This window comes from Amia ocellicauda, chromosome 20 (assembly GCF_036373705.1).
Source record: "Amia ocellicauda isolate fAmiCal2 chromosome 20, fAmiCal2.hap1, whole genome shotgun sequence".
Classification (NCBI taxonomy): Eukaryota; Metazoa; Chordata; class Actinopteri; order Amiiformes; family Amiidae; genus Amia; species Amia ocellicauda.
In genome coordinates this window covers 6,565,196-6,578,878 of record NC_089869.1, presented here as the reverse complement: position 1 = coordinate 6,578,878, position 13,683 = coordinate 6,565,196, and the positions used below count along the sequence as shown (strand labels likewise).

The following is a 13,683-nucleotide window of genomic DNA, read 5'->3' as shown; positions in this document are numbered from 1 at the left end:
TGGGGTTTCACAGTGGCAGATCACAACAAACAGTGGGCTAGCTAAATATACTCCAAGTGAGAAGGAAAGTTAAAATGAAACCAAAGTAGTATTTCGTGTTTGGGGAGGGGAAAGGAAGCATAACAGTTTGCCATACAAATACCATTCTCCATTCCTGCCCCCATATAAGAGCGCCAGTGCTTTTGCCTTGTAATTTTTAGACTTGTTCAAAAGGATAAATAAAGCCGATGTATATCATAAGGCTGAAGTGCTCATCATTAAGCAGTGGAGAGGACAGTCTAGCAACATGCAAGACCAAAGTGTGCCCCATTGTCAACTGAGAGGAATGCGACTGATGAACTGAATAAATAGCTGACAAATTGTGAGAAACTATGTTCCGCTAAAACAGTGATTCCCAACCTGTGGGCCGTAGAGGTACTGCAGGTGGGCCGCAAACCTTTTTAAAATGCTTTTAAAAAGGGAATACATTTTTTGGTTAAATTATTATAATTAGGCCTGTCTTGGAAGATTCGAAGGTTTGTCAAGTGACAAATAACTTTTTTTCTTGTTGATAGAAATTGGCTGAAATGTTGGTATGTAGTACGTATAGTATGCAGTTTCAAATACAGCCATTGACTTCAGATATCACTCGTAGTCTATCTGCATTAAAACATTTGATTTGTATAATGCCCATTACTTAAATAAAAGTTGTGGAATATAACAGTTAAACGTTGTGTCAGCAGGTATTGGACCAGATTAAATTTAAACAATGCATTGAAAATGTACAATTACACTGATAATCTAACTTTTCTTCTGAAAGAGTACGATCCTCCATCTATCAGCATGCATGTGGACCACTCGGTTATTCTGCATTAGTGTTAGTTTATCTGCCATTGTGCAAAGTGTTGTGCAATATAATGCAAAAACTAAACAAATGTCTCGAAAAACATCTGGCGTTTAGGATTTTTTGCTAAATGCACAGAAGACACCCAAAAAGTTGAATGTAAGCTGTACAACTGAAAAGTGGTACATCACTGAGGAACTACCAATCTCCAGGATCATTTAATCAATGTAAATTTAAATTAGTATGCATAATTTATTAGGATTAATGGGTCAATTGCAACTAACTGAAAGCAGCGCACTAACTGGAGATGATCCCATGGTTAGTAAGCAGCTCCATACCAAGTTCATTACAATTTACCCATTATGATTTATATTTTTCAGTATACAATAAAATGTTGACAAACTGTAGAAGGGAGTCTTTCTTTAGTTAACCCAACTATTAAGGTTACCGTGTTCCAGTGTCTTTCATATTTACTACTTTCAGTATAGTTAATGTTACTGAACACCGGGGTTTATTCATCAAGGAGTTTTACAGTTTTAATACCAATTAGTTATTTCCGACTATTTTCTCTATTGAATAAAATACAAATTAAAGCTAGCATGCATGCGTCACCACACATACAGTTTATTAAGAGTAAAGTGCTTTTACTGGAAGGTTAACAGGTTTCATGCAAGTTAAAAATTAATAGCCTACCTATATATAAAACGTGTGCTTGTAAAAATAAATTAAAACATGATTACTGTTCGACATAACACATTTTAAACTACAAGGGGATGTTTTACATTGTTTATATGGACTAATGGTTTAAAAATTTTTTCATTCAATTCTATACACTTACTAGAGGTCATTGACAAATTATGCAAATGTATTTAATGTATTTAAATTTAAAAATGTTTTGAATTGAATTTTGTGGATAGTGGGCCTCAAAGATTTATGATGTTGATCAAGTGGGCCTTGGAATGGAAAAGTTTGGGAAGCCCTGCGCTAAAATATCCTTTTCTATCTGGCAAGTCTTTCTGCAAGGTCAGAACTAAGTGACTGATGTTTTGGTCACCTCTTTTCTCCTTTTGCATCTTTTACAGAGATCGCAGCTTGACTTTTTCTGGTAATTGAACACTGTTCAGGCAAGAGAAAAAGTAAAAGCTAACGAGGAATGCCAGGACAGAGTTAACACATTGCAAACACTGTATATAGTTTTGTTTTTTCCCCCTCACTGGTTTTTAAATTTCCTTTAGATGCACTAAAGTTAAGGTTGTCAATTCAGGCTGTATGGTTGGTCAAAATTGGGAACACATTTAAAATCAAAACTGGAAACCCTGCTAGAGGATAGTTTACAGAATTATTTTGAAATTATTCATTGCAATCATTCCTGCTTTCATTTTATAAACAAATGTTGGTGATGATGCAGCACCCATTCTTCACAGGAGAGATGACTGGTAGTGCAATTAACACCTGTCACCCCATTCCCCAAGCTAACACACTTCACGCTTATAGCAAATGCAACAAACTCATGGCCATGCCTTCTTGCACACATTCCTATCTCTAGGGAAAATTCCAGTCAGATCATAATTACTGTGTGTTCAGATAATTTCATTACAAATACAAAAAAAGGTCCCTAAAGCGGCATAAAATAAGTGTTGAATTATTCAGATAAGATTATCTGGGAGTAGTTTACAATTCATGATTGGGGGGGGGGAAAAAGAGTTTATGCTAACAGTTTGGGATTTGATGAGAGCCAGTAAGTTCGGCACGAGTGGGTGAAAGGAATGTCTTTTCCACCAGTTTCTTGCATTTTCTCCCAGTGTAGATTAGTTCATACAAATCGCTACTTGCAGTTGTGGTTTATCACCTCAGTCAGGGTCAATGTAACCCCTTCTGAGAAAACTGAATACAAAAATCAGTCAATTAATTACTCTGCCCTTCAAAACACCTCAGCCTAACCTATTAACCACAGGGTTAGTAAAGGAACTCTGCCCACTTTAAAATGGGGGTATCCCTTCATAAATGGCTCCATTCCAACAGGCAGAACATTAATTCCATTACATTTTTCATTGATGTGATGTTACACAAGACTTCAACTGCAGGGCTCACTGGCAGTGCACTCAATACACTGCAGATGGCGGTTCCCCTACCATACACTATAAATTAAATCCAAATTAAATAGACAGCTTTGTTACACAAGGATATTAGCCATGTATGTAAAGCAGCATTAAAACACAAAGAGGTTGAAAAATAGAGTAATTCATCACCACTTGCTGCATTGATGGTTTAAGTAAACACACCTGTAAATGTTGCTATTCATGGACCGCATTCTGGCAAGTCTTTACACGTTTAAGTAACAAGTCGAAGGCAATCACTTTCAGGATTGGAGGAGAGTGTCCTGAGGGCTCTGATGTTACTCATGGTTGCCCTTCTCTGAACCGCGATGTAATGGGAGACGTGCAAAAAGCTGCCATACACACTAATGAATTCTGACCTCTTGGGACCAGAGTTTTAGTTTGAGGGGAAAAAAAAAGGTATACATTGTGTTAACATTTGAAGCAACTTCTGTGTACAATATATTCTCAATTCTAAGTTCTCAACTGGGTAGAACTCCTTTTCCATGTCTTTTACGGATGCTGCATCAAAACAAATTCACTTGATTTGAGGTGTGGAAACAATTAAATAGTTAGAAACATGGAGAGAACAGTTACATTTGAGTTAATGAGGTTTGTGGACTAACTGCGTGAGCTTGTACCATGTCAGAAAAAGATGCCAAAATACAATAAGCATAGAGGAAGAGACCGGGACCCCTCAGGTGTACAAGATTAATTTTTTTGGAATCCTATCTTCTAAAAGAACCAAGTGCCACTGGATTCAGAGACCCTGAGCAATGTTCGTTCCACTTCCTCTTTAAGAATAACACCTACCACACAGCTGAGCCAACAATGGAGCTCCCACAGCAAATACAGCTAGATTGAGCTTATCACACAACATACAGTGCATGCACTGCACAGATGTGAAGGGCAGCACTCTGGAAAAGGTTTAAGTGGGCCAACAAATTAAACTGGAGCTTCCTTTATTTAAGAATATAGAAAACTCCGTTCACACTTGTTTGCAGGGGGAGATTTTCTTTGTTTTCTTACACTTCATTTAATACCACTCTTGTATGTTTTAAGTAAATCAATTTCTGATTAACAAGAACTCAAACCTTGGCAGTCTTTGCCATGGCTTTTCTCAAGGTGCTGTGATGTGTTGCCAAGACCATTTACTCACAATTGAACAAGTTCTGCCTTTGAAATCTTGCGGCATTTTTTTCCCCCCAGAACACAGAAGTTCATGGATATCCTTGTTATTATCTGAAATTTCTATAGATTTCACACTGATAATTGCAGCTGGCTCAAATGTTATAAATATGACCAGCACCTTATCATTGAGTTCTGATGCTTCTTGCATGTGGTTCACACCGAATGCTCTACAGATGTGGCAGAGGAGTTATTAATTAGAACACCTGTATTTTAACCTATAAATGCATTAGTTTCCATAAAAAGAAAAACCTTGACATCTACTTCCGTTAAGTCTCTGCCAAGTTTTCTATGAGGCGTTCCGTTTCAGAAAATGAAAGTGTGGTAACAGTCCAAGTTATTTTGCTGCTGGTTTGTGCTGCCTCCTAATGTTGTAAATGTCACAAAGCCAACAGAGACCCAGGAATAAGCAAAATTGCTACAATACTTACCAAGTTTGCTGCGGTGGCTTCAGCAAAGGACAACCCCCTGGGAAGAATAAGAATATGATCTTGTTCTTTGCTGACCCTAACCTGCATGAAAAAATAAGGTGATGAACTGTGGGGGAAGATGGTGCATTTTACAAGCATGAGACTACTGGACAAGGAACACCACACCACAATGAGAGCCATACGTACTGTAATGTAGCAGCTGGCAAAGTGGGCCCAGCTGAAGAGGTCTATGAGTCTGTACAAGCTGGCCAGTTTGCAGCGGGTCTGCTTCTCCCCTTTAACAAAACCCGCAGACTCCACTCCATGCAGGTCATTGATAGGAGTTACCATCCCCAGGCCTGGAAAAACAGAAGGCAAATTAGGACTGCTTTTAGATCACAAACCAGAGGGAATACGATTCCCATTGGTCTGCATTTCTTGGGAAAATTTTATCTTTTACACTCTCTAAAGAACAAACATTAAAATAGGACTGCCCCACAGTAGTGCTGTATTTTCAACAGTCTCATGAAGTGAAGAAATCACAAAAGCACGATATACATTTGAGCCATTTAGGTTTTCAACAAATCTGCAGGACAGAAATTGTACAACAATGGCTTACTCTTCCAGGGTGCAACACAATGGTGACAGGTGTGTGTATGCATGCATGTTGCTCTACAGCAGGTGTCTAGGAGTTTGATTCTTTGGGGTAAAGCGATTCAATCTTGTCTAGAAGGCATTACTCCAATGATTAAAATGTCTTCCCAATACTGCCTAGAGTACAGTACAAATAGGTCCTGGTGTTATGGATAAACCACAGAAACACAAATACCAATAAACCACAATAATTAAAATAAAAAGTTTGTATCCCAACCCAGTCCCCCCAATCACAAGCTCATACTGGTTATAATAATTTGATGAACATCCAATAAAAAAAAAAAAAAAATTGGAAGTGTAAACCTCAAAAGACTCAATGAGTTTAGAGTAAAAATACCACTTCAAGGAGAACCAAATTTTCCTCACAAAAGTTTATACTACAAACCCATAATGCGTAGTTAATAAAATCCAGAGCAGACAAATATAAACCTGTTGCAGAATTGTGGTAACACTTTTGTTCAATACCCGTGCTATATGGAATCTAAAACTGGAAATTGAATCCATCGTACTTAGCAATGAAAGTTTAAATTTGTACCATACAGTAGTTGCAGAGCACCAACTATTCCACCTCCCTGTGCAGGAAAATTTAATAAACCTTCATATGCACATTTTATTGATAAAATTAAATGCGATTATTCTCTAAAAGTAATTCAAACATGCCTCTAAATTTGTGTTCAGTGCTGATTCATACACGGTTTGCCATAAGCAGACCAGTGGTGTAGTCTTGCACAATTCTACACAATGCACTGACAGTAATTTTAATCAGCCTGGCTGCACAGACTTGTTTTACGGCATCAGCATTTTATGCAGGCCTCCCGGCTCGTGGAATCCAATTACACAGGGCATACAAATCAAATTGTTCATTAAAACATCTGCAACAAACGCATAAAAGATCCGCAATCAAAGGGAAACCGACTAATTCACTTCTGATCAAGAGAAAACTCCAGAGCTTGTCAATGGTCACTGCGATGAATCTGAACATTACATTTGTTTTGACATTTCTCAGTAGGGAAAGGCATTGCAACATACGAATGTTGATAAGCGATCCTAATTACAGACGTTCTTAAAAAAAAAAAAAAAATGGTTGCAGATCCATTTACCAGGAAAATCATAATACAACAAATTGTGCAAGACCAAGGCTGTGTGCCTTCACCTGCCCCAGTAGATGAGCGTCCTCAAATGTACTGGTACTTACTAAGAGGGGACGTGGAGAAACCTGCGACCGAGCTCGCCATGAAGAAGTCTGCAATCTGCCGCAAAGCCAGAAGCCCCGTGGGGTTGTTTCCCTTTTTCATCTGTTCCTGGATGAGGCCCTCCAGCTCATCTTTGAAGGCCTGGATATCAAAACAGAAGCGCAACAGATTAAAACCCTACTTCTTGGCATCCCACACTTCCTCAGTCACAGATTCTCTAAGCACAGAGACCTGATGTCACAATCTTAATCCCTGTCCTGGCATAGCCAGTGTCCTATACATTCATAGAGCTGCTCATGAACAGGCCACACTGCAATGAGGCCTGTGTATCTCAGTCAACCGTAACCATCCGTTCTTCCTTCACAGTGGTGAGGACATTAGCCTTGGCCCAGACCTTCAAAAAATACCTTGGCGTTTCCTTCAGTAACCCAAACACTGATACTAGCTGATGCCATCACCCAGATCTAAGAATTAACTGGGTAATAACCATCATACGGTTTAATTCTTACACAAAATGACATTTTTGCCCCCACTGTTGATTTTAAGCCTTTTAGTTACTCCTTTTGACTTAGTCTTTATAATAAATCAGTTAATGCAAATCCTACCAAGTATGGAAAATCAATTAATTGGAGTTTTTATTGGACTTTACATTACTGATCATACCAATTTGATCATAACTATTGGTTAAAATTTGGGAAAATTATGGGAAGGCTGCTGTGCTTGAGGCCAAGGTGCGTGTCACACTTGGTGCAGACTCATGCAATTGAATTTCAGGGTACAAGGAAAAACAAAATTAATTACTCACAAACTTGAGCTTAAAAAAAAAAAAAAAACACCCTCGAGTTTGGAAGAGCACAGAAATAAATTTAACCAGTGCAGATCTTTGAATCACACATTGCTGCCCCTCCTCAGTCGATCAGTTGAGGTTATGGCAGAGCCCAGAGTCCTGCGCAGGCATAACCATTGCACACTTACCAGATAGCAAGTTCTAGTTACAATGGAAGATAATACAAACGGCTCTTTGTGGCTTTATCTAATGCACTGCACCTTAGATTAGAGTCATTTACATTGTCTAACCATTTCAAGATTGTTTTTACAAGGTGTGGACAGTATTTTCACAACAGTTGCAAAGCTTGAAGAAAGAGGAAAAGCAAAATAAGATATGGAGAAAAAAAATAATCTGAGCTGCTTCATTTCGGAGATAAATTAGTTTATTTTTATAATTTTATTTTAAGGCTGGTTTGATTCCATCTTTCAAACCAATGTTGAAAAAACCTCACAGGTCATAGCTGGAACTTGTACAACTTGCAATAAAGTAACGCTTGTATTGACATTAGACATTCTAATGCCTAAAGTTAAAGGACAAAATCCTTCAGGATTGGCTTCATCATTAACATGAATTGATATGACCACTTGAAGAATGTTGCCTAGTAACTACACTGGGTAGAGTGTTTCCCCTTCCTTTCCAGGAGCACAGGGATTCTATTTTTAAATCTTTTGCACAGAAAAAAAAATACTAAATTTAAAAATCCAACTAAGCACATTTCAGAGAAGGAACAAAGATAAACCTCTAACAAAAATAGAAAAATTGAATAATGAAGCCTTCTTTTGGGGATATTCCTGTACAAAATACCCTTCTGGAGAAAACTGGTATGCTCGAGATTTGCTCATAAAATACTGTTACACTGTATGGTACTGAAGACATCAGCAGTTTACTGGTGATGGCACAGCAAGTGATGCATTTACATAGTGCAGTCATGCTAAGTTTCCACAGACATCCTAATGGAAAAGCTCTTTTAATGTTTTTGAAAGGAATCTTCCAGTGTGTTCATTTAATCTTTGAAGGCCAAAACCTTAAAACTACAAATCAATACCACTGCATCAAGGTCTCTTAACGTCTGTATGGCTCCTGGCTCAATTAAAGCTATAGAATATACATTGGTTTCATACTGCTAGATTAAGATTTACATGACACCAAGACCATTAAAACTGAGGGAAAAACCAAATTGAGTTTCAAAATTGCATTCGATTAACAGTAACTTGTCGATTCAATAATTCTGAATTATTGCATTGTAATATTTGTTTAGGAAAATCCTGTAAAATCATCCTAATATTTGACCATGCATAATGGATTTAAAATTGACAAACATTGGTTTTATTACTACCACTTCCCTGAGTAATAATGTAACTGATTCACGATGAGGTTATCACAAATTTAAAAAACTGACAGTATTCGATGCGGTCACTATTTAAACTATTAAATTAAGCACTTAAAATCTGCAGATTAAAGACATACCAATGTGTGGACCGCATCAAAGAACTATACATTTTTTTTGGCAGGAGCACACAAATATTAGGTACAATATTAGGGGACTGTGTAAAAGCACTATGTTCAATTTAACATCGGAACAGTCTTTGCATTACATTTACAACCATCTGCACCAGTCCCAATTTAAACTGAATTTCCGCACCTCTGGGTTGGGCAATCTTAATTTATAGCCATTGACTGATTCCCACAAAAGGGCTGTAAATGCATTCTTGTAAACCCTATACACTCCTTTTTGTGGCATTGGGAAACAGCCAAACACTTCCTTACATCTAATAGCACAGTAGTCATGGTGATTCACAGTGGCAAAATTCTTTGCTTGTGGCTCTGTGATTCACACATGAAAAGCTCTCTTCCTCAAAAAAAGTGATGATTGTGCGTTTGCTGTATTATACATTTACCATATAGGTCTCGTTATTTTGTTCTGCTTGTCATAATTAGAATACTTTCCAATTTGAAGTTGAATGGTATTCTACAGAATAACCTAACCACACATTACTTATTGAGTGCATACACAAGAACTTGTTGGGTGCAGAAAGTCTAGGAGTGCAGTCAGGCTGCAAACGCATTTGCTAACCAAATCACACAATGACGAGCAAAGGCAATTTTGTGTGTCATTTTACTCACTGGATGGATAACAATTCACTCCATCAATGCAGGGCAGGAGGAAAGGTAATATAATCTTTAATATTTTAAGCACACCGGTCAGAAAAAACAATTTACATGTTTACACGTTCGTAAGTATTGGTGAACACCTGCTCACTGTCTGGTGAGGCAGCAATCCTAGAGCACAAACCGCAACCTCAAAACAGAACCCTAAACATTCGATGCATTTTCTGCTATGCAGCTGTTCAGCCTGCTTTTGTCACTGATATGGAGGATAGTGGCATCACAATCACAGGAGCCTCTAGCTCTATGAGAATGACCGCTTCTTTCAACGTGTCCATTCAGAAAGGGATCGGATCAGGAGATGGGCCGTCTCAGGCTGATCTAATACTGCAGTCCTGCAGAAAATACCCATTATAAATCTGAGGATTAAGACATCTTTAGGATGTTTATTATAGTATGGCAAAATGTTTCTGCATTCTGCAAAATGTTAAGATACTCTGAAGCTGTGCAGCTAAGCATTCATATTCATTGCAATGGGTATTATAATCTACACAGAAACAATTGCTTTAATGGTTAAGTGGAAAGGACAAAGGGAAAGCAAAACACTTCATACATGACAGGGTAATCTATTTTGGAACTAAATGAGCATTAAGAGGTTCTACGATGAGCATCAACCTGACCATTATAAAATGCATTTAAAAAGTGTTGATTTTAGTTACACTTTGTACTGCGCTTATGTTGTAAGTCACCCTGGATAAGGGAATCTGCCAATAAATACTTCTACTTTTAACTACCAATACAGTTTCTCAGACTCTAGTCCCCTTATTTTATTATTTTTAGCATTGAAAGTATTCCTGAAAACTTTGAAATGAGAGAATGTTCCGTAATTACATGCTTCACCTTACTGCTTAACTATAGACAAACAACTGTTCATAGAGGATAATTGTATTGGCTTAGGACTGCCGTGATGTTACGCACTTAACAGGAATATAAATCTGTAAGTTAAAGACAACTATGCACACATGTACAGTGAGGGGAAAAAAGTATTTGATCCCCTGCTGATTTTGTACGTTTGCCCACTGACAAAGAAATGATCAGTCTATAATTTTAATGGTAGGTGTATTTTAACAGTGAGACAAACGGCTAAACAATCCAGAAAAACGCATTTCAAAAAAGTTATACATTGATCTGCATGTTAATGAGGGAAATAAGTATTTGACCCCTTCGACTTAGTACTTGGTGGCAAAACCCTTGTTGGCAATCACAGAGGTCAGACGTTTCTTGTAGTTGGCCACCAGGTTTGCACACATCTCAGGAGGGATTTTGTCCCACTCCTCTTTGCAGATCCTCTCCTAGTCACTAAGGTTTCGAGGCTGACGTTTGGCAACTCGAACCTTCAGCTCCCTCCACAGATTTTCTATGGGATTAAGGTCTGGAGACTGGCTAGGCCACTCCAGGACCTTAATGTGCTTCTTCTTGAGCCACTCCTTTGTTGCCTTGGCTGCGTGTCTTGGGTCATTGTCATGCTGGAATACCCATCCACGACCCATTTTCAATGCCCTGGCTGAGGGAAGGAGGTTCTCACCCAAGATTTGACGGTACATGGCCCCGTCCATTGTCCCTTTGATGCAGTGCTGTTGTCCTGTCCCCTTAGCAGAAAAACACCCCCAAAGCATAATGTTTCCACCTCCATGTTTGACGGTGGGGATGGTGTTCTTGGGGTCATTCCTCCTCCTCCAAACACGGCGAGTTGAGTTGATGCCAAAGAGCTTGATTTTGGTCTCATCTGACCACAACACTTTCACCCAGTTCTCCTCTGAATCATTCAGATGTTCATTGGCAAACTTCAGACGGGCCTGTACATGTGCTTTCTTGAGCAGGGGGACCTTGCAGGCGCCGCAGGATTTCAGTCCTTCACGGCGTAGTGTTACCAATTGTTTTCTTGGTGACTATGGTCCCAGCTGCCTTGAGATCATTAACCAGATCCTCCCGTGTAGTTCTGGGCTGATTCCTCACCGTTCTCATGATCATTGAAACTCCACGAGGCGAGATCTTGCATGGAGCCCCAGACCGAGGGAGACTGACAGTTATTTTGTGTTTCTTCCATTTGCGAATAATCGCACCAACTGTTGTCACCTTCTCACCAAGCTGCTTGGCCATGGTCTTGTAGCCCATTCCAGCCTTGTGTAGGTCTACAATCTTGTCCCTGACATCCTTGGACAGCTCTTTGGTCTTGGTCATGGTGGAGAGATTGGAATCTGATTGATTGATTGCTTCTGTGGACAGGTGTCTTTTATACAGGTAACGAGCTGAGATTAGGAACACTCCCTTTAAGAGAGTGCTCCTAATCTCAGCTCGTTACCTGTATAAAAGACACCTGGGAGCCAGAAATCTTGCTGATTGATAGGGGATCAAATACTTATTTCCCTCATTAACATGCAAATCAATGTATAACTTTTTTGAAATGCGTTTTTCTGGATTTTTTTGCTGTTATTCTGTCTCTCACTGCTAAAATACACCTACCATTATAATTATAGAGTGATCATTTCTTTGTCAGTGGTCAAACGTACAAAATCAGCAGGGGATCAAATACTTTTTTCCCCCCACTGTACATATGCATGACTAAATCAGATCCATCACCAGTACAGTGCACAGTGGGCTTCAGCTATTAGCTGTAAAGGAAGCCTAAAATGCATTAAAAACAAAAAAGGCTTTTCCTTACAGTAGCAAGCAAAGAGTCAAATCTATAAGAAAAGCAAAAAAAAACTTTATCCTATGCAAGCACCAGAACATGGACAATACTGCACTGGAGTGGACAGCACTATTCAATTATCAGGTGTAAAATGCATGGTTAAATTGTGAATGGCACCATGTACACTAATGCACTAATCCGAATTATGTTGCCATGAAAAACTATGCATTTTAAAACGGGATCAGCTGCCTGCTACGCAATTATCTGCTATGCACTTATAAGGAGTTGACTGAACATAGAGATCAGACCACAACACCACCCCCACGCTCCACAAGTCAATGAACAGATAATTGCAGTGTAGTTAGTATCAATGATCACATTATGCTAAGCCTGTCAACCCGTGAACGTCATTCACTTAAAAACATTGGACTAAAGACCGTGGAATGGAACGGGATGACACAGCCAAGGTTACCAAGCCCTGATCAATATGATGGCCGGGGCGGGGGGGGGGGGGGTACTGTGTGTTTTCAGGGAGCAACCTGGACACAATGTGGCTGTAGAAAGTCTAAATGAAATGAATCCAAGGAGTCTACACTGGGAATTAGGCAGAAAAAACAACAACTCCAAAACAGGGTAGCTTGACATCTTGGCATCCATATCAACACTGACACAGCCATTTAAAACTATTAAAAGATGTCGAGTGCAAGTATACCGGCACTAATTGATTTACTTTCTATCCTTCTGGCACACAATTTTGTGCTGGCAGAGAACATGGGAAATTGGTCCTTCCTACAGGCTCAACCAAAATGTTTACGAAGACCCAGCTTTCACAGGTGCCTGTTCTTTGCCAGCTCTTCTCCAAACTGCTTGTAAAGTCAGGCTCTAGGAATATTTGCAAAACGAGTGACATACATGTTTTTTTAATAAATGGGACACTGAGATCCAAGCTACAGCAAGCATTAAAGAAATGCATAATAAACTGAAGACCATTTTAAACATTAAGTGTAGATAAACAATAGGCTAAGCTATTGCTCTGATGCACAAGAAAACTGACATTTTTCAAGGGAACACCTGGGAGTTATCCAACACTCCACTCCCACAAGTGCACACATTGCTTGCAGTGCTAAGAGGAAGTGGGGAATAACTAGCTGTTGAATAGGAATGCTCTCCTTATCTGCCAACTTCTTCGACTGCTGCAAAAACACTGAGCAAAGACCCTCACAGACTTGTGGCATTTAGGTCACATCACCTTTTTGATATCAATAAAAGCAGAACATTACCTATTCCAACAACTTTTACCCCTCCCACTCCTTCTCCCCTGAGCAGTTTTGGATGCAACGTAGATTTTCATAAACCTGTGGCTCCAGTCTGCTGGTGTATCCGAGGTGGAGAGAAACAGCAAAGTTTCTACTTTCAAGACAAGTTCCACAGAAAAAAGGGAAGATACTCACTGGACTCTGCAAAATCTGAGTGACTCTCTTCTTCTGCTCCATCATGTTAAAATCCTGCCTCAGGTCAGGCGACATGTTCCTGCTACGGAGGTACTCTGGGTCATTTTCATTGATACGGTCAAAGTAGCCCTCTTTGTGGCCCAAGCTGGGTGGGGGAGGGGTTGTCACCACCCCCTGACTAGCTTCTGTACTCATGCTTCACTGCTCTTTTCTGACTTGTATCTTCACCTGGAACAAAATA

General features: G+C 39.3%; 1 protein-coding gene across 7 annotated transcripts in view; it reads right to left on the bottom strand.

The window, feature by feature from the left end:
• add3a (adducin 3 (gamma) a) overlaps positions 1 to 13,683 on the bottom strand; it is a 91,491-nt gene that overhangs the window by 16,431 nt on the left and 61,377 nt on the right. For all 7 annotated transcript variants that reach the window (XM_066693693.1, XM_066693699.1, XM_066693695.1 and 4 more), the window contains 4 exons: positions 13,443 to 13,670; positions 6,367 to 6,505; positions 4,725 to 4,876; positions 4,539 to 4,619 (listed from right to left, as the gene is read on the bottom strand). In XM_066693693.1, coding sequence (XP_066549790.1) covers positions 4,539 to 4,619; positions 4,725 to 4,876; positions 6,367 to 6,505; positions 13,443 to 13,637 — 567 coding nt within the window. In that variant the 5' untranslated portion in view covers positions 13,638 to 13,670. The remainder of the gene's footprint in view (positions 1 to 4,538; positions 4,620 to 4,724; positions 4,877 to 6,366; positions 6,506 to 13,442; positions 13,671 to 13,683) is intronic.